Source organism: Lethenteron reissneri, chromosome 31 (genome assembly GCF_015708825.2).
Source record: "Lethenteron reissneri isolate LAM-NWPU_2019-01 chromosome 31, ASM1570882v1, whole genome shotgun sequence".
Taxonomy (NCBI): Eukaryota; Metazoa; Chordata; class Hyperoartia; order Petromyzontiformes; family Petromyzontidae; genus Lethenteron; species Lethenteron reissneri.
The window spans coordinates 7,510,591-7,532,715 of record NC_083809.1 but is presented as its reverse complement, the minus strand read 5'-3'; the positions used below and the strand labels follow the sequence as shown (position 1 = coordinate 7,532,715).

Here is a 22,125-nt window from a genome sequence, read left to right as displayed (position 1 = left end):
AACCGGGTACTAATCGTCAGTTGTCTATCCATGCAGCCCAAGGGCTTGAACTCAGGGCTCCAACAGATGAATGGCCTCCATTAGAAAAAGCCCCCTCCACAGGGTGTTTTGGCCTACTCTTCCACACTGCCCAGATGTTTTGGTAGAGGTGGGAGTAACGAGACTAAATGCACAAGCAACATGCCCATTGACCGACTGTGGTGAACCAATTTATACTGCTGCGTGGGACGGAGCTGGTGGGGGATTCAAGAACCTCTCGCCGTTGTTTCAACTCTTCACGTCGGGAGATCAAACCGGCGGCGACCTCTGGATTTCAAGTCCAGTGCGTCAACCGTCACACCACCGTAGCTTCTAGAAGAAAAAGGGGACGCTCGGCCACTTTTCACACGCAACTTTCAAAATGTCCTAACAAACAGTTCCTCCGTTTGGCTGTGATTAATTGCATTGTGTACGACTTTGTCTTTAATGGGCAAGTCACGGGGCTTAATTTCAGAGTCGGGAGAGTGGTGAGGTTTTTTTTTTTAAACCAAAGTTGCAGTCCAATGAACTACAAACTATAAGTGGGAACGATGGCACGCTCACGTGAGCACTTATTAATAATCGGCTTAACGAGACGCAGGGAATGGGGAGTCGTTATATGTTTTATATATATATATATATATTTTATCTCTTTTCGACTTCAGACCGAGTTTCTCATTTGCTTGAATCTCCATTCAGCCGTTGCTGATTTTGCCGATCGAGCTAAATCAAGACAAAAGGGACCATGACATGAGAATAAAATCAAAGTGTGCTTGCCTGCTCTCAAATGGCTGGCACCCAGCCAAGTTGTGGAAATTACAAACTCGTAGAAATCTGAGTGCCGTTGGCCAAATCCCTCTGAACCTGCCCGGCCTCATCAGCTCGCAGAAACTAAGCAGGTTTGAGCCTGGTTAACACTTGAATAAGAGCCCACCATGCCCATAACAGATGGAATAGGCTGTTGATGGGGTACATTGTGGGCAGCAAACTACTGCGGAAAAATATTTGATTGCATTGTACTATGCTCCCCTACCTTCACCAACCTGTAATAACCACCATAGTGAAGTATGGGGTCACGTGACAAAGGGAGCCCCTCATCCAGCAGTGGAGTGACAAACGGGCTGTACGTGTACATGAAAACGAGGAAGTATTTTCCCTAGCTCAGCCACTGCTAGTTTGCCACAAGGCCGCAAGACAGTCACAAGATGGCAGAGTAACAAGTGGGTTCTTGACCCATCTGTGCGTGGAAACACTTGCGGCTCACAGTAACAAAGCCCTGGGGGGTTCGACTCCCAACTCGCGCGCCTTCCTGGACAGAGTTGTTTTGCGTTCTTCCCCCCTGTCCTGCATGGGTCTCCTCTGGGTTCTACCAGTTTCCTCCCATAGTTAAAATCGTACAATGGAACTGCTATTGGCCAAACATGCCCACGATCTGTAAATTTCTCACCTGGGATCACAGGTAGCAAAAAGTCAAGAGACCCACCCCACGGAGGCTCTCGTGGATGAACAAGCGCGATCATAATTTGCAGGTTTTCTGCAAGGCACCCCAGTTTCCTTCCGCATGCAAAACTTGCCGTTAAGAAGGAATTGGCCAAACATCCAAAAGCAGGATCACATCTTGAATCAAGAGTCCTCAGACTCCATGACATTGTCCTGAAAATGGGCACGAATACCTTATCCATTTATTTAAATCAGAGTACATCGTTTGGGTCTTCGCATTAACCTAAACTACCAACATAATCATTCCTCCTTTTTAATAGAATTCTCGTGGAATTAATTGCATATTTTAATTAGAACAAAATCTATCATAATAATAGCCAGCCCGTACATGCTAAGTAAAGATAGCCCGATTGCTAGGGCATGTAATGTTTCAGCCCTGCTTTGATTTGATGGATTTTTATGGGGGTCACATTTAGGGTCCCAATTGGGATTTGGGAATCAGCTATGTTCCATATTATTTTTACCGTGTCATTTGCGTTGTTGATTATGTTCTGTCTCGTTATGTCCATTCCATAAGCCTAGATTTAACACGACCAAGTCGCACGCAAACCCATTTCGTGCACAGTAAAACATCAAGATTCTGACGTACGACTCGATGCATTCACCTTGAGCACGTGCATCTAATTTGAATCGACTTTAATGCTGCCATAATGTAAAAAGGTTAGCATACTGGAATTGCAATCCAGAGATTCAATACGAGCTCCCCGAGTAGCAGTCGAAACAATGGGGCAAGTTTCTTAAAATCCGTATATCCCCCCACACCCCCCTCTGTTCACCCAGCAGCATGAATTGGTGTACCGCAGTTAGTCAATCGTCAGGTCGCATATGGTGGGGTAAAGTGTGGGTACTTCCATCTCTTCTAAGGCATCTACTAGAGCTATGCAATTTTAAATCTCGATTGAAATCTCATTGGTTTTGAACTCATTTTTGTGTTTAGTTTGTTGTCCTTCGCCCACACCTCCAATTTGCAAGGTTGGCTACGTACGGTGTGGAAGAAGCTCAACGTACATACGTACATGTGGCCAGCGTAGTAGAGTCGTTGGACAAATACCATCCCCTCTAGAGCGGCTCAATGTAGAACGCGTTCCCTCTTCTCCCCACCCCCCCCCCCGCCACCTCGCCCCACCCCCCTTCACATCCCTCCCATTCTTGCCGACGGCGTAGGGTAAATAAATAGCCTCTCGCAGCGCGCAATAAATGTCAGCCGTAAAAAATGAAACTGACGCATGTCGCTGTTAAACCCTCCGAGCAGAAATCGTGGCGAACGGCCGAGTGTGCGAGCGAGTGAGCGAGTGAGGGCGTGCAGAGGCTCACCTCCCGCCCTCGCAGCCCCTCCGCACGTCAACATGCACGCAAACCGCCAAAGCTGGAACAAGCAAGCGCCGGTCTCTGTATGTGTGGTGCGAGTGTGCATGCATATGAGTGTGCGCGTGTGTGTCCGTGTACTGATGTGTCAGCATTTGACCGTAGGTTAATGCGCGTGTCTTTGTTGTGTGGGTGTATTTGTGTGTGTGTGTTTGTGTGTGGGGAGCAATACTGTGGAGGTTTGCGCACCACGCTATGAACCCGCCGACAATTCCCGCTCATGACCAATAACGATAGCAAATATCTGAAACGGTGCAGGGCCTCCCTTAGGGTAACTCTCAGCCTTAAACGAGTACCTGGTGCAGTGTGTAAATATCAACACTGGGGAGACAAAGGCGGTCTTGCGTGGTGTTTGCCCAGCACCCCCAAAGTAACGTTCACAACCATGAGCGGAGCGCTAAGAAGCTAAAACGAAACAGTTCGGCACAGTGGGGTACACAGGTGGTGCATCTGTTTGTCATCTCAGTCAGTCAACCCAAAACATCTGGATCTATCCCACGACCTGCTTCCAACGAGTCGTCAAAACTTCACGTGGCCTCAAGGTGCACCTGGCCTGGCACAATCATCGTGGTGACGTCACTGCCACTTAGAGGCAAACGGAGGTCGTCGTTGTCGTGCTGTTGCATGCAAGTGTGTGTGTGAGCGTTTACATATTCAAATGTATGAGAGAGGTGGTGAAATGGTTAGCGCAGTTTTTATTAACCGAGGCAAATCTTGACCGGTTTACATATTCCCTCAGCAAAGTGAGCATCGTCAGAACGATGCGAGCCTGTGGCCAGGATAAGGCCGAATGCTTTGTATATGCACGCAATGCACATATTTGCGTGCTGTTAATTCTTCAGTCATCGGCAAGTCCACCCAGCTCCACATCGTCCTGTACCACATCAGTCCATCTCTTCTCGACCCTGTGCGACGCCAGTGTAGCCCCCTCTATCTGGCCAGACAGAAGCTGGCTTGGGCATGCCTTGGCTGCATATATCAATTTAGGTGCCCGCTTACAGCACTTGCCCCAACAGTCTGCTAAGGCTATACGGGGGGAGATCTTTGTCTTTGTTTTCTCTGAAGCACACATCTGCCTATTTGCTTCAAGACTGTACTTTATTTGTTTTTTTATTCTGTCATTTTGGTGACCCAGGTCTCTCTTCATGTAATGAGACTATCCTGGTCTCTCTAGTCCTCACTATACTTAAACAACATATACTTGGAACAAACATCCCAATGCATGGATGAGGGCCTGCCCAAAGCCGTGCGGGTCATGGGAAATTATTATCCTTTATTCCACGATGCAGGTCAGTGCGGTTTGGTAAGCCATTAAGCGTGGGCAGGGTCACATAGGTATCGCAAAATAATGTGTTTTATAACTGCCAACGCAGTCTCTTAACTTCCTGTCTAATCATCTCTTACATGCAATCTGGTTGGACTTGTAGGTGTCTAGTTTTTATCAATGCCTATTTGGCCATCCAGCTATCTCTGTATTTGTGTCAACATGCATAGATGTCTGCGTCTAGCGTTCTTTCCGTCTGTCTGTGTACGCATATCAGTCTGTCAATCTGGCTTCTCTCCATCACCAAGCCAGTCTATCTAGCTGTATGTACCTGGCAGGCTGTCTGCCTATCAACCTGCTTGTTTTTTAATCCACCTATGTATAGAAATTCGTCCGTCTATTGACGTGTCTGTGTCTAACGATCAGGTGATTGGTCTGATTCGTCAGAACCAGGACCGGTATCTTAGGTCCTAGTTCAGAGGGTCCTCGCACATTACTTCTGGCAGTTCACCAGCATTAAGTCAAGCGAGGCCGACAAGGCTGAGGACACACTGGTCCCGAGTTTGCTTGTACTGAATCAATGCTGCTGACATTACGCACTCTCAAAAACCGGTCGGGCTGATGGGTTGTGTAATGCTTTTTTTTTCTGTTTAATGGTTCATCTGTCTATTAGTTCATCTGTCTGTCTGCCTCTGTTCGATCTGCATGTCTATGTACATAAACACCAGCACACGTAAGCAATCCCTCTCCGCTAAACTATAAAGCACTACGAGGAAGCCATTCATTCTGCTGGGGCCTTTGAATTGCAGTTGCCGATTACAGCTCATAAACTCCGAGCAAGCGGGCGCCCAAATAAATCAGAGAGGAAACCACACAAACGCATTAATATCAATGGACACAGAGGGCCGGTACGAGAGAGAGGTGAGGTGGCTTGTGAGGGCTGCTGCTAATGCTTATGTCAGAGTCACTGAGCCATCACCGCTGACTATCCTAGGTTCGAATCCCAAGCTCCTACTGCCTACACGAGATTAAATAAAGCAGCTTCATTTCAAGTGGCTCAAAGGTTCACTAGTTTGTAACCGTTGGATCTAAGCTACTGGGATGGAGTGCTGGGGAGGCATTGGTTCACGAGCTACGCTACGAACGTGACGACCTGAATTTGTATTCCTGCTCACGGCTAACATCAGTGGCGAGTGATATCTGAACCAGTTCTGCTCCTCAGACCTTGCTCCTCATGAACCCAGACTGACCAGCCAAAGTGGGTTTTTTTTTTAGCTACAAAGAGGAAACCCATGCAGAATAGGAGCTGAAAACATAATCATTGGCGAGCCATGACGCATGTAAACGTGACAATTGAATCCATTTGGATACAACTGTATGGCGGTGAGTCTTTAGCAAGATATTACATTTGGGCAGATAATTACGTGGACGAACTCAAAAGTCAATTGCCAATTAAAACACTGGCTGCGAAAACCTAAGTGTTCTTTTTTTAGTTTATTAAAACTAGCAATTTGCACGTCCTTTGGACGTGACTGTCGCTCCGTCCCTCCCAGCCAGCAAAACTTTTTAATTATTATTTTTATCGAGGCAATGTGCGTGCCCATGACATCACGTTGCGGCGCACGTATACACCGTCAACATAAGCGAAACCGGTTAGGAAAAGCAGGGGATAGAAAGATGTGGAAAGGACTCGCTGCCCCATCAGCCAGCAAAACTTTTCATCTTATACAGAGAGCCCTTTCACTCTTCACCTTCCTCTTGCCTTCTCTGTCCGGTATATCGCAATTTATCTCCATTCCTCGCATTGTCTCCATTTCTCTATTCATCTCCCTGCCTCGATATACCTCTCCTCACTCCACTGTATCTCACCCACTTCCCTCCCCTCTATCTCTCTCCCCGTTTCTCTCTCTCACCACCCCCCCTTCCTTATTCCCACCTCTCCATTTCCCCTGTCAATCTCTCTTGCCTCTCCCTAATCCTCCCTCCCACTGCTTGTCGCTTTCCCTCCTCGCTCTACTCTTTCCATTTTGCTCTCTATTTCCTCTCCGTTCAATGCCCTCTCACTCTCTGCCTGGCCCTCTCCTCTCCGTTCCTCTCTCCTCTATCTCCTTCCCTCACCTCCCATCCCGAGTGCATTTGCGCGGGATACACGGCCAATGTGGAGGGTGGATGGGGAGAGGGGGCATGACGTCTGCGCGACGCACGAACCAATTTGAACGCCGTGGGATGCAGGTGACGTCATCACGCAGGTGTGCTCGCTGACGTCACCGCCGTTGCACACACACTCTGTGCCAGCCTGGCCAGACAGGAATCCAGGCAGGAAACTTTTTTTCGAATTCGTATGAAAAGCCTGAGCAAGAATAATGTTGCAGTACCTTCAAGTTAACAAGTCTTGAGGTATTAACTGGGTAAATACAGGGAGTCAGTTTCACAACTATCATTACCAATCAGCACAAATGTAAATGTGTGCACACATGGCGCTGCATAATAATTCACGTCCTTTGAAATTGAAAAAACACATTAAAATGAAACTTACCCAGCAGATGAGACATTTCATTTCACAATTTGACTCCTGACTGGCAAGTAGAGGCACACCATGACCACTGATGTCAACTCGGCCTCAAATAATCCCTTTTGAATGAGATGCAATTTTCTGTGCTGAATAGGGTGACCGAATAGGCTAGAATTTGCAAAGAAGAATGAGAAATCTGAAGTGTATTTTTTTTTTCCATAAATAGAGGAACGGGGCTGAGGGGCTCATGCTGGTACGCAACGAGATGGGGGGTGAGGGCGAGCGCGATTGTGCGCACGAGATTGTGCGTATACGTGTATAAGTGCAATGAATGTTTAGTGCAATACGCTATGACCCAACTGAGTGGGGTTCATTTCCTGGTTGTGATGAGCAATAGCAAGTGTCTTCTTGGTTCTTTCGGTAAATATCATATTATTTTATTATTATGTTTTATTTTTATTATTTTATTACTTCCCTTCTACGTGACTTTACCAAAAGAACCAAGAAGATGGATCCCTGCAGTCACGAAAGCTTTAAATCGAAATTCAATAGCAAGTGGTATGAAAAACAAAAATATGTTTTACCCAGTCTGGCAATAAAGCAGGTGTTAATATGTTCAAACACCAAATAAAAACCTTTTGACAAGCAATCAAGTCTGCATTAACCACACGTACTTGTGGTGAACATGCAAACAAATATGCTCTGATAATATGTGCAAGTGGTATGTGATCCAATTCGTGTACTTCTTTAGGTCAACTCAGCCATAAATGAGTATCTGGCACAGTGTAATATGTAAAGGCAAAAGTGAGAGCCTTTGCCTTTTGTGCGTTCTGTGTTCATTGTGTGTGGTGTGCGGCATCTGGCGTGTGGTGTGTAGTGTTTATGTGATGCGTGTATGTGTGTCGTGTGTGTCGTGTGTACGTGTGGCGACCCAAGCAACATTAGTGACACATCTGAAACGGTTTAGGGCCTCCCCTACATCGACTCAGCCTTAAATGTGTACCTGGTGCGGTTTGTAAATATCAGCACCGGGGAGACAAAGGTGGCTGGGCATGGTGCTGGCCACACTACCCCCTTGTGTGCCATGCCGGCTTTAATAGGTGCTCACTAACAGCACATGCCCCAACAGTCTGCTAAGGCTATAGGAGGATCTTTGTGTCTGTGTGGTGTTTCTGGCCACCCTCCCTCTTGTATGCCGTGTTGGCCTTCATATTGGTGCTTGCTTAATGGACTTGCCTCAACAGTCTGCATGGCTATACGTGGAATCTTTGCATTTGTGGTGTGCATGTTTGTGTTTGCGCATTATATATGGGTGAGGAGGGGTGTTCGAGCCTTCAATTGTGTGTGCATGATGGACTGTACCTTGTGTGGGACAGGAAAATTGCCAGAATGATTTGATAAGAAAACGCATTATCGCGGAGAAAGAGGAATTGTGCACGGGTATTCGCTCTTGGAGCACAGCTAGCAACCGGCCCGGCGGGCCCGCCGCATGTACGCTCACACGCTTGCGCAGGAACGCACAAGCGCATGCACAGGCGTACATACACGTGTACGTATGTGCACTCACTGACACAAACTACCATCCACCAATCTGCCTGCCCGTGCGCATGCTCACTCGTTTACTCGCTCCCCACCCACAAACACACCCACACAGCTGTCTGTAGATGTTTCTGTTTGTCTGTCTGCCAAGGTGTCTGCTCCTAGATAACGTTGCTATTTTGGCTGTCTGGTTGCTTGGTTGTCTGTTTGGCTGTCTATCTTGTTTGCTTGATGGGCTAGCATGTCTGTCTGTCTGTAAAGCTGCCAATGTCAACTGTCTGCCTCCCCATCTGTCGACCTACCTGGCTGTTACCTCGCTGTCTCTGTCTGTCATCTTGTCAGACTTGTTCTTATACTATCTGTCCAGGTCTATGTGTATCTATCTGTTCACCTGTCTGTTTGTGCATCTGCCTATCGATTGGTTCATCTGCCTCGGCAACAATTTTTCCATCCATCGAGATGTCTATCTTGCCATCAATTGTTTGTATGAGCAAGACCTCTGCACGTCTGTCGATCCTTCCATCGCTATCCATCCACTTGTCCATCTACCCATCCACGTGTTGTCTGCGTGCACTTCAGTCGATCTGGCCATGATCTGTAAATCATTCTACTCATGAATATAGCTCTCTGTTCATAAAGCGCTCTGTCCATTGATCAATCTGTTTCTGGGTCGACCTATCCACTGGTACGTTTACCAGTCTTTACACCAGTCGATGTTACCCCCGTGAATGTGTGGTGGGATTTCCCTGGGTACTTCCGTTTCCGTCCACATATGCCTCCGATTAGCACGGTTGGCTAAGTACGGTGTGAAAGAAGTACAACATTGATATACACATACATCCCAAAGACCCATTATTAGCAGGCACGGCCAGACATCCCAAGAATCCTTCTGGAAAGAATCCCGAGACCGCTGTGTGGTTGTCCTGTTGAGTGACTGGGCTCGGCCATATGAATGTGGAATTTCAATCACTGGCTCAGGACCGCCAATAAAAGTGAGTGTTATCGCATGGTCGTTGATCAGATAGATACTCCGACTCGCCACCATAAAATAGAAATGTACTAGCAATTGGCAAACTAACCTGCCAGGCAGGACGCATTAGAGTGTTTTGGTCCCGTTTAATTTTCTGCGCATTATGATGCTTCTCGTGACATGACCCAGCCAGTCTTCGTGTTATTAAGGACCACCGCATACCTCCCCCCGTCTGTCCGGTTATCTCTGTCTCAGTTTATCTACCTCCATATTAACCAGCTTGTCTTATCGGTCGTCTGTCCTTGGCTCTATCTTGCTCACTCGAACACCACTTTGTGTATCTCCACTATTGGCTGCCTGTCTGTCATTTTATCTCCATCTCCCACTACCTCTATTAATGCATCTCTTATTTTATCTCTTATTGCGGTATCGTACTTCGTCTGTCTCACCAAGTAAGATACCACAAACTCCTATTGATTTTTTACCGATTATTAAGTTATCGATACATGCATCGAATTTTTTGCGTTACAAATCACGTGTTTATGGACTCGTGTGACCCCTTCCCAACCACGAGAGAAAGCTGCACAAATCCCAATACTAAAACATACGTGATTAATTGCTTTGTAATGGGGGTACGGGGACAATTAGTATACCCCCCCCCCCCTTTTGTACAGACGTGAGTTCACCTATGCCCCTAAAGTCACTTCTATACCATCACTTTTGGAGAACAAGACCGATGACTCGATGCAAACTTTTCACCAACACATTCCTGCGGAGGGAACTGGTAGGAACGTTGGGTTGCTCGGTCAATGGCCAGGGTCAACGGCGGCGTGGTGTATTCCGCAAATATGCCCGACTGTGAGGGCGGGCACAAGCCGGCGTGAGTAGGTTAAATGTTGAGTTTTATAAGGGCACCACGGGGTGACCAGCCCCTCCCCACCCAGCCCCACCCCCCACCCAACCCCACCCTCCCCACCCAGCCCCTCCCCACCCAGCCCCTCCCCTCCCTCCCCTCCCCACCCAGCCCCTCCCCTCCCTCCCCTCCCCACCCAGCCCCTCCCTCCCCACCCAGCCCCTCCCTACCCGACGGACACAATAATCCCCTGTGGGCTGGTGTAACCAGGAGGTTTCTACCAGTATAATTCTATTGTCTTGTAGACAGCACTTTGGTATATTTTATATTTATTTAAGGAGTATTGAAATTTTCACAAGCAAAGCACTTCCTAATGTTTCAATCAAAGGCGCTATTTAAAATTAACATAAACATTTGAATAGGTATCGTCTTATCCCTGATGATTTGTCTATCATTCTGGCTATCTCTTTCTCTATTTATATCAACGAATGTCTCGATCGTCTCAGCTCTCATCCATCCATAAAAAAACACTGCCTATTTACTTCTCTCATGCATATTCCTGTCCGTCTCTCTCCCACTCTATAATATATTCTCCGTGTCTTTATATCTCTCTCTCTCTCCACCTATCTTTCTTCAGCTCTTAACAGGAAGAGACCCAGAGAATGAGAAAGTGAATAAATGATGGAGAGCGAGAGAGAGGCATAGAACCTTACCTCCCCATCAATCTGCATTCGCTCAAATGGCACCATTAATAACAGCAAATATATATATAAACCAGCAGGACATAAATAAAACGTAAATAACTGGTCAGCTCCTACACCGCGGATTAAATTAACCACTCTTATCAACAGCCACGGTCACACGGCCATGAATATAAGTGCTTACAAAATCATGGCATTTCTCATGCTTGGGCAATTGTTATCGGCCGATTGGCCACCTGGCATTCTTCCAACTTGTCTTGTGGTTTCCACTCGGCAATTGTATCTAAGTTGATGATGCAATTTGAACGAATATACTTTATTTATTTATCAAAGTGGCACCATGATGGCGAGGTGTAATCTTCCTCGGCTGGTGTGCAGAGGTCAGGGGTTCGATCCTGACCCTGACACCTGTAATATTTGGAGTTTGCATGTTCTCCCTGTGGTCGCGTGGACTTTTTCCTCTGGGTCCTCCGGTTTTTCCTTCCACATTTATAAACATGAATTGAGATTGTTTAGATCAGTTTGGTGCTATAAATGTCCAAATGATGGGCTACTTTGTTGAGCAATCATTTGTGGCCAGGTAGCTTCTGAAAAATAAGTTAATACCTCAGTGGGTTTTGCCTGCTAGGATAGGGCTGGTTTAGTTTTATTTATGTGTTTGCTTGATTTGTTTACCTTTCTTGTACATTGCACTATCATCTTTTTGTACTGTTTTTGTTCTTACCCACCCCTGCTAGACATCTGTGAAAAAGAGCTTCATAGCTCATCGGATTCCTCCAGTATAAATACATATTCTAATGCACACAAATTATGCTATTAAAAAAGTAAACATGATTGTTATTAAAACAAAATATTAGTGCCACCTTGGAGTGGAAGACAACAGTGGTTGCCTTACGGAGAGGTTACTACTTGCCATGGGAATGTGGAATTTCCACCGCTCACTCAGGGCCGAGAGACAAATGACACTTGTACGCACGTAATATTTTGCAAGTAATAACACCGATGAAAATGTATTATTACGGTTCAAGACATGTGCGTTCAATTGTTTGTGTGTGGTGAGTATTAACATTTATGTTGGTATAGTTTGCATGTAATTGATTCAAGTGCCGCATGCAGCCACCTTGATGTAAAAGAAGATCTACTCGATTCTTTAATCGAATCGTGAGACCGAATCGTAACAATATATCGGAGCACCGCATGGTGACGTAATTGTTACATGCCTCCCTAAAAAGTTACTCCAAGTGGGGAAAATGTCAAAAAACAACATTTACACTGCTTAATGTGTCCTTTTGGTTTACTCAATTTGACGTGGATAACATCTGGTGTGATATCGACGTCAAGTATAGACAAAGAAACTTTCATTCGCAAGTGTCGCAGTGAGCAGTGCACGGCCCCATGTAGGAGAGCGGTCCCCGGGAAGATGACGTCACAGAACTACTTTGGAAGTCTGTTCACACTAGATAAGATGGTGCAACGTTTTGTATGCTCTGCACAGAGCACAGGTGGCCTTGATCCACTGTCGAACCTAGCCCCGCAATTGTGCGAGCCCATTGCTTTGACACTGTAAGTGCTAACCCACCAGCCCCAGACTGAGAGATCCGGAGACTTCTACCAACTCAACTGCAGTGCGAAGTGTGGGAGCCAGCAGGCTGTGATTAATGCTGGGTTTCAGTGGAGGAGGGATGAGTGCCGCAATGTGTGGTGTATGGTTGGTGTTTGGAGTTTTCCGGGCAACTAGGAATACCCTGCTCACCGCAGGATGGCAGTTATTGAGTGTAAGGTGGCAGCATTTTTGTATGCATCTTGAAAGTTTCTCTTGTGTGATGAGTGCGAGTTAAATGTGTGTGTGTGGGTATGAGTGTTTGTATGAGTGTGTGTACCTGGCGCGGTGTGTAAACAACGTCACTGGGGAGACAAAGGCGGCTGGGCGTGGTGCTGGCAAGCCCCCCCCCCCCCCCCACTCCGTGTGCCATGCTCACCTTCATAGGTGCTCGCTAATAGCACTTGTCCCAAAAGTCTGCTAAGGCTATATGGGGGATCTTTGTCTTTGTGTGGAGGATGCATGGGTGTGAATGTGCATCAGTAGGTCTTCGACGCTTCACGTGGCCTCAAAGCGCACCTAGCCTGCCACAAATGCCATGGTGACATCCTGGCCATTGAGTGGCAAATGCCGTTGTTGCTGGGTGCGCGTATGGCTGTGTGTGCTTATGATTGTGTGTATTTGGATGCATGTGTTATTTTAGGAGTCATGGGATGTGTGTGTGTTCGTTGGTTGGATCATACAGCGCACATGTCCCTCCACCACACACCCAAGATAAGCTCCTGTTAGCCTGCATGCAGGGGCCTAACTGGTCACATAAGGGGATAAAGGAAGAGCTAGGTTGTGGTGGCAAAAGACGACGTGGAGCTGACTGGATCTGTCGATGATCGGTACCAGAGGTGACAAAATCAGCCTGTGCAGGAGGCTCGTCGAAGAAACAAAGAAAGGCTGGAGGAGGAACGTCACTAACAACGAGGAGAGAGTGCCTGGTGGCCAGAACACAACAAGGTGGCACAGCGGGGAGCGCGGTTGGTGAATTTCCCAGTTATCTCAGTCACTTAACACCTGGGTCTTATCTATTACATTTTGGAGAACATCAGTAGCAGGTTGTATCTGAGCCTGTCCTGTCCTGAGCTGCACTGCAAGGGAGACACACTTCTCAGTGTAGATGGTTCTAGCCACACCTTTCCTTCCGAGTGCCACACCGGCCTTCATGGTCGCTCGTTAACAGCACTTGCCCCAACAGTCTCCAAGGCTTAAAGGATGACAATGTGTACGTAGTTATTGTGTATGGCATGCTCTTAAAAAAGTGTGTGTCTATGAGAGCAGCTGTGGCTTGTGTTGCATATTTACGGATGTACCGTTGTGGTGTGTGGGCTTGAGTATTTATGTCGTTATGGTTAAAGTGTGATGTAAGGTGCATGTGTATGTGTGTGTCTTTATAGTGTGGTGCGGGAGTGCAGAGGTTAGCGCTGCACTACGAACCCGGCGACCCGAGTTCGATTCCTGGCCAACACCAGTGACGATTATCTGAATGGGTTCTGAGCCTCCCCTAGGTCGACTCAGCCTTAAATGAGTACCTGGTCGAGTGTAAACATCGCCACTGTGGAAACAAAGGCAGTCGGGCGTGGTGCTGGCCACCCACCCCCTTGTGTGCCGTGCTCTGTAACAGCACCTGCCCCAACAGTCTGTTAAGGCTATACAGGGGATCTTTGTCTCTTTTTGTATTTGTAGTGTTGAGGGGGGAGCAGTAGCACAGTGGTTAGTGTACTGCACTACGAACCCGCTGACTGAGGTTTGATTCCCGCTCACGATCAATAACAGTGACAGCGAATATTTGAACCAGTCCTGGGCCTTCCCTCAGTCAAATTGGTATCAAATGAGTAGCTGGTGCGATGTGTAAAACTCGCCACTTGGGAGACAAAGGCGGCCGGGCATGGTCCTGGCCACCCACCCCCTCGTGTGTCTTCATAGGCGCTCGCTCACAGCAAGGTGTTGAAACTATTTTCTGGTGTGTGTGCAGCGATAGTTTAAGGTGAAAGTAGCTACGTGTAAATGTGTCAAAGTTGTGGGGTGTCTGTGTACACACGCAGTTGTAGTTAAGGAGGCTTTCAAGATCCAGATTTATACGGTGGATATGTATGGATCAATAGCATCTGCGTGTGTGAAAAACTTAAGATATTACCAAATTTTCAATCTCCTTGCAGTAATCATGCCGGTTCACCAGAGGAACCCGTTGCGTGTGCAGATTTCAGGACGTACAACACTGGTTTTCTTGGCCTTCTGTCGATTTTTATGTTTTATATCTGCCTAGCCATCATGAAGCCTAAAATAGAAAATAAAAATCTTTAAAGTAATTACGGAAGGCGGCGTAGATTTTTTTTTTCTCCTCCGTAACCTTCAGGAACCTCATCTTATTTAGCGCAGGGGATGAGGAGCGGTTGATAAGTATGCCCGTGTCAAAGCCACTGAGCCAACACTGCCGTATTTCCTGGGTTTGATCCTAGCCTCCCATCCCCATGAAATTATTCCACCAACACTGGGAAGCGCCTTCGAGTTGAACCGCGCATTATTGCTCCGCGTGCTGGGAGCTTCTTCAGGGACTGAACGAAGCAGCTCACATTCTCCCGCGACTGTGTAAAGCTGCCGGCTGCAGTTAGGCCCGAAGACACGTCAGAGTTCATGTTGATTTTGTTTCACCAGATGAGAACTCAAGAGACCAGGATAATTCCATTTGCAAGAGTGACTTGGGCCATTATTCTGCCAGTAGGGGGCAATGATTGCTGCCGTGTATAATCCCAATTACATATAGAGTTATACAGCACAGCTGCGAAAACCTACGTAGTAGTATTATTCAACCAAGATGTCGAACTATGGACCTCATAGCAGCTGGCTGGCTAAGTGTATCATGGCAGGGGAGCTCTTGAAGGAGGGGAGGGAGGCTGACATGATATTCCTGTGAGCGCTCACATAAACTTATGACCACTGAATCTCAACGGGTTTCCTCGTACCAGTCGTTGTGGTCTAAACCACACACAAATCAAAAATGAATCGATTCTTACACAAATTGATATGGGCATCGTGAGTGTAACAATGGGGTGGCGGTCATCTCGACAAGCGATCTCGAGGCCAGTGGTCACAATTCCCACATCCCCATGGTGACAATCATTCGGACAACCGTGACTAAATTCCAACAAAATGGTAGTTATTTTAGCTGCTAGGATTAATGACAAACTGCGTTGAGTCCCAATTGGCAAGTAAAACACCGTGGCTTTTACCGTGCATTGTGGTTCCCAAAGTCGGCACCACCACCAGCCCAAATCGGTTTCAGGGTCGGATAAAAGACGAGTCTCTTAAAGCAATCACTTGTATGAAGATTATTCCTGAATGTTTGATTCAATCGGACAGCCGTTAGCTATTGCCACACATGCACGTACTCTCGCCCACCAAACGTCCGTAAATCATCATGGAGCCGACCTAAGACCGGCTCTCTGTGGTCTCTCTCTCTCTCTCGAGAAATAATAATAAAAAGAAAATGGAATAAACGTAATTGAAAAATTTATTGGTTCATTTTTAAGAGACAGCCAGCAAAATAGACTCATTATTGCGAACGGTCCTTGTGACGGTGAGTGTGTGTGTGTTGATCTGGACGTGTGTATGTTGTGTGTGCGGATGAGATTGGGTTTCATTTATGGCCATGCAAGTCTGTGGAATGTATTACTGGGCTTCCCCTAGGTAGACTGAGCCTGAAGTGACCATTTAGTGAATTGTACTAATATCATCACTTGGGAGACATGCGTGGGTGGACATGGTGCTGGCCACATCTCCTTTTTTGCCTGTAGAAATGTCTTTGTGTGACCGTGTGTGCCTTTCTATGTGCGTATGTGCACGTGCCTTTATGTGTGCAAATTAATGCATTTTGGGAAGTGGTGAAGCAGTGATAAGCATTAAGAACATGAATCAATTTTCTTTTTGGTCCATCAACCTATGGGGCATTCGAGACCAATATTATGCAGCCTAATTTGTTAAAGCACACAAACTCTGGATAGTAGGGAGCAATGATTGCGGCTGTGTAGAATCCCAATTGCGCGCACAGTTGTACAGCACGACTGCGAAAACCTACGAAGTAGCTTTATTCAACCAAGATGTGGCGCACAGCAAGTTTGATGGTCTCAGCTTGAGAAATACCCAGCACCAGGGTTCGAACTATGGGTCTCATAATATCTGGCTAAGTGTCAGACTTGTTAAACGAATGCTGCTGGATAGTATTGGTGGTATGTGAGGCCAATCGGCACATTGACTAACCAAAGGCAGGCCCCCTTAATGGCCTGGCGTAGACTGGCAACCAGCTTGCCGTGCCTATGCCCTTGGGCACGTCGCGAGGGTTTGGATGAGGGCGAGCGACGGCGAGGTCCCGGCTCTTCAGAACCGAGAGAGGCGGGCGAGTTAATTTGATTGGACGGTGAAACCATCATCCGCGCCCTTAAGGGTCCCATCGAAGAGGCAAAAAACGATCGGTGAAATGAACATGCGAAAGCCAGCCCGGCCCTGGAGGCAGAGTCAATGCCGCTCACTGCCCTTAAACGGCCCCGCGGGGCCCAATGTTAATCACGGGGCCCTGGCTCTCACTTAGACGCAATCGTTTAAAATGAGCTCTTAACTACGTGGCGCATTTATAAAATAAACATTAAAAAGATAGGTGGCTGGGGTTTCTTAGCGCTTTCTTTTAAGTCAAAAGTTTGAAATGCCTCCGTGCTTAAATGAGCGTGGGCCGGCTCTCGTCCCCCATGGGCTGCCGGGAGCTCGTGGCGGAAATTCCGCATATTGACTTTCTGCAAGGTCCTTCTTATTTTATCAACCGCAGACAATAACCCCCCGGCTGGGATTTCAACTTGCAGTCTTCCGACCGAAATTTGAGCACTCTTACCACAGTGCCACCAGGCCGTATAAAATGAGCACCACTTCAGAGGGGGGGGGGAGTGTTCATAATGGCCATGTCAGTCACCAAGCCAGCACTGCTGAGACCACTCAACTTCAAATGCTAGGCTTCATAATTTAAAAGTTTATCTTGTGTTGGAGGTTTTGATGGTGCCAGTCCTGTCTCTCACATTGACTACATACAAATACCAGAGTTAACATTCAATCAACTCCACTTAGATGCATATGGCATAAATGTATTGTCTGCTAAGTGCATGCATGTTGATTCTTACCATCACTTAATAATATCAGCCTAGGTGATGTGGTCAGAGCACTGGCCTTGCGCAATGGAAAGTTGAAAGTTCGAAAAGTAAATAGTGTCGTGGAAGGATTGGCCCCCTGCCACAGGAATAAGGAATTTCCACCGCTGGCTCAAGAGCAGCGTTGGAGATGAGTGCCGTTCCAATGGAGACACTTTCTTACCTGTCACGTAACACTGTGATGCAAGTGATCTGCCAAGTAGGTGTCCAATGCCCGTCCCCCATAGAGTGATTTTCTGCTTCGGAGTTTTGAGCATAATCTGAGAGACTGTGCGAGTGCTGAAGAATGGCTGCTGCAGAAAGAAAATCTTTTTTTATATTAAAGTAGGAAGAAAGTAAGAAGCAAAGAAAAGTAGAATAAAGTATGCAACTGATAACAGAAAGATAGGAGCACTGATCTTGAAAAAATACCAGCTTCCACAAGACAGATTCTCAGGTGCTAGGTGAAAAAAAAAATACTTGGGTTTAGCCTTGAAAGGAAAAACATGAAGCAATTTTATATGTGAGGACCGGCAACTGTGAATTCACAACTTGTTCTTTTTGTTTCAGAAAGTGCCATTATATATTGTGCGCTGGTATCAGAAATTACATCGCAGAAAGTTACATCTCAATTTTGGTATTATCAATCACATGACGAGATGAAGAAACATCCTTTCCGGAAATTCTTGAGCTGGCAGAGTCTCACCGTTATTTCCAGGGATCCGAACCGGACACTGACAACTACAGAACCACATCGATGGGTCGTCACAATGATGGGGAGAACAATTCATCTCACTGGAGATTCAATTGATTATTCAGTCATGCTTCATGTTTTTACTTTGATGTTAATGGCGATGTGAATTCGTTACATGCAATATCCACAAACTGAGAAATATTGGTTTGTGTGCGACTCAATGCGTGTAAGGTGAGCTTAGGGATTAATAAGCCAAAAGCCACAGTGACCCCTTGCTCAAATGATCATTGAGGCATTGCCTCTCATCTCCTTTATACAGCCCTGAGATAGTTGTGGAAATTCCACATGCCTATGGTGGGGGTGAGTCTATCCATATGAGAACCACTGTTGAGTTCCCAACAAATTGGTACTGAATTTATCAACTTCAAATGGATGATATGGGCCGGGTCAACCTACCCCCCCCCACCCCCCCAATCAGGATTTTTACTCGCAAACTTACAATCATGAGCTGCTCACGTTATGAAAGGAACCACACCTTGCCAAAACAATGAATCAATAATAATCGACAAATCGAAGCCGGCATTACACACTTTGTTAGAATCCATGTCCTCTTTCTCTAAGAAAGCATGGAATGGTGATAATCTCCATTGGCGTGCCAAAGCTAGTGGAGGAAACCCCACATTCCTATGGTGGGACTTCGTCTACCTATGGGAAGATGACCGTTGACTTTCAATGGTGCTCACTTTATGCATCCGAGGGACGATGATGATGATGTTTTGATTGCCACAATCAGGATTTACAGAATCCACGAAAGTCACGACACCCTGAAATAAATGTTGGGCTGTGTATTTTTTGTACGTTGAAAGTGAGTGTTAATGACAAACGTGGTGAGTTTTGGATTTAGCAGATTCATCTCACATCTCGCACATTTCAAACTATGACATACGTATCAGAAACGTGATCATTGACAAAGACAATGGAACAAAATATGAAAAGTGTAGTACAACGTAGCTTCAAGGACAGCTGAACAGATAGACAGACACATGGAAAACAAGTCGACACAGGCAGACAAGGTACAGAAGGACAGACAAACCTGTCTCACTATGTACAAACCCACTCCACCCTTTATCCTCCCCCATCACAACATGCCACAAGGTTCTCCATTCGTCCCGCTTGCTTACTGCCACACGGATGGATGCACGGACGGACGCACGCACGGATGGATATACGGCCACCACCATCCTCCTCTTTAATGAGCCGGAGGCTCGCGCATTAAAGCGGAGAAATGAGGAATCGACGTGCGAGGGCGATAACGGCGGCCACCCGGTTCGTACGGACGCCACCACCACACACCACCCCGCCCATACCTTCACCTATGTTAGTCTCACGGATTTGAAGGCAGCGGCGGCTTGGTTTGGGGGGGGGGGGATAAAGCGATGGATTCTGAGCGTTTAGTGTGGAATCGATGGAGCCATTGCTCAATGCCTGGTTCACGCGAGCCCCCCCACCCCGCCCCTTCACTATCCCTCCGTTAGTAATGTTGGCGATTCTGCGGGGTTCATTTACATAGAATCCGGTGGAACGGAGCCGGCGCGTTCCACAATTGTTTGGTGATGCTGCATTGGCAGTGGTGAAAGAAGCACAATTAGCTAAATAAAAACTCAACACATTCCTCAATAATATTGTGTGGCCTTAAAATAAAATATATAATAGAAATACATATTGACCAATGGCCCTTCTTAACAACCCATATATATCTTCTTGGTTCTTTCGGTAAAGTCACATAGAAGGGAAGTAATAAAATAATAAAAATAAAACATAATATTATTTTATTACTTCCCTTCTACGTGATTTTACCGAAAGAACCAAGAAGATGAATCCCTGCAGTCACGAAAGCTTTAAATCGAAATTGAACCCATATATAGAGATGTAGGAGAGACAGTGAATAATAAGGATTGGGACTCCACTTAACACTATGGGGCCTGGTGGAAATTACATTTAAAACATGTTTTCTGATTACCAGTTTTTAATTTGGCATATGAATAGTAATACTCGTAGTAGCTATTGAGTAACAGACAAACCAATCAATAATCAAACGAGTATTTGCAAATAAACTAATTTATAATAAACTAATTTAAAAGTAAAATGTGTAAACATTTCTGGCACACTGCATTATGGGAAGGTTTGTGATCGTGAGAACATGGCACTATCCACCCAGCAATGCATTTCTGGGCCGAATAAAATTAACTGCCCTACAATCCCCTGAGGCAGCGCCACTTGAGAAATAGAAAGTGAATAACAAGCATAAAACCGAAATAAATACAATCAGCTCAAGAGGCATACGGTTTGTCCAGCACTCAATAACAGAAATATATCTTTACTTTATACTACAGGTCTGGTCATATTGAGTTATCTTTACAAGGGCTATAGTTCCCAAGCCACTGCAGAAAGAGCTAATGCCTAAACACTTTCAACCTTTATTGGAAAGCGTTAATAAACAAGGCAGCAGTGAAGAGCAGTTGCTGGAGACTTCTTCAAACGATTCTTACCTTAATTACGGCTCCATGAGCCTCGAACACTGACGTCATGACTTCTTCTTGTTCACATATAACCTCACGAGGAGTAACGTTCAACTTTTTGATGGTCTTTCTCACCTTGACACGGCTCTAATGATTAGGTGTTGTCACTCACCTATGTCCATGGCTGTTTCCATGAAGCTCTTCTGTCGGGAGGCAAACTCGGCCAGCAATTTCTGTTGTCTCTCTCTGGCCCGCCGGCGCCTGTATATACACATGCACACCAACAGAGATGCCCACTTTAGCTTAATTCACCATCGAGCAAAGCTGAGAATTCCACAAAGAGGAATGGAGAGGTGACCACGTGAAATTACACTGAGAGGCAGAAAGAGAAACGCGTAAATTAGACAACATTTGCTCCTGTGGCAAACGCTATGTTGGTCAGACGCGACAAATGATCGGCATGAGACTAAAAATAAATATCAAATACTCCCAAACACAACTGTTGGCAGTGGAAGAATACCTGTGGCAACAAGGGCACTCGATTGATTTTGATAATTATTGAGGTTTTGTGCAAAACTAGTTACTACTGGCCAAGACTAACCATAAAATCTATTGAAATTGAGATGAATACATTTTTTAACCATTCTGATAGCTACATGCTTAGTGCTGCTTGGAAGTGGATTTACAGGTAATACACTCTTTAACTGCATGCCTATTACAGGGCACCATATGTCAATGTTGATTAACTGTGAGCAGCCAATCACAGGCATTGCGATGTTTGCATCCAAAAACGTCAGAATATACATACATAACGTAGATACCGGTGTGCTGAAGTAGTAAAGAAATTTCATTTGAAGTTAACGTGACTGCAGAAATCCATACTCTGTGGTTCTTTCGGTAAAGTCACGTAGGTAGAAATAAAAAAAAAAAATCACGACGTTTTGAACGCAACACAAGCGCCCGTCTTGCTGCAGACATCGTGATGAGCGCAGCAGACATCGCGGCTATCGCGATTTTCATCTGAAGACAGGCGCTTGTGTTGCGTCCGAAACGTCGTGATTTATTTTGTTTTATTTCTCCCTACGTAACTTTACCGAAAGAACCAAAGAGTATAGTAACGAATTGGCACATGTTGTTTACGTGACAAACCTTACTAATTGGCTGTGTCGGGTGGTGGCGGGTTTAACGACACATTTAAATTTATGCCAACCTTTATTATGGATAATAAACTCACATGTCTGACAGGGCATTTGGCAGCCCTTCGTCTAGCAGTGGGTTGACCTAGGTGAATTTAATTAATTGCTAATTATCATGAGAATGGTACTGGCAAAATGGCTCTGGATATTTTTCCAGGTGTTTTTTTTTCTCCATTTCTCAATTTACCATTGTAGCTCCTCATCCTGCAGAACGTGACCGACTTTCCTCTGTCGAACA

The 22,125-nt window shown here is 46.0% G+C and overlaps 1 protein-coding gene across 7 annotated transcripts in view; it reads right to left on the bottom strand.

Annotated features, from left to right (window-relative positions):
• UBR3 (ubiquitin protein ligase E3 component n-recognin 3) overlaps positions 1 to 22,125 on the bottom strand; it is a 153,815-nt gene that overhangs the window by 69,107 nt on the left and 62,583 nt on the right. For all 7 annotated transcript variants that reach the window (XM_061563457.1, XM_061563460.1, XM_061563458.1 and 4 more), the window contains exon 25: positions 20,864 to 20,952. In XM_061563457.1, the coding sequence (XP_061419441.1) occupies positions 20,864 to 20,952 (89 nt within the window). The remainder of the gene's footprint in view (positions 1 to 20,863; positions 20,953 to 22,125) is intronic.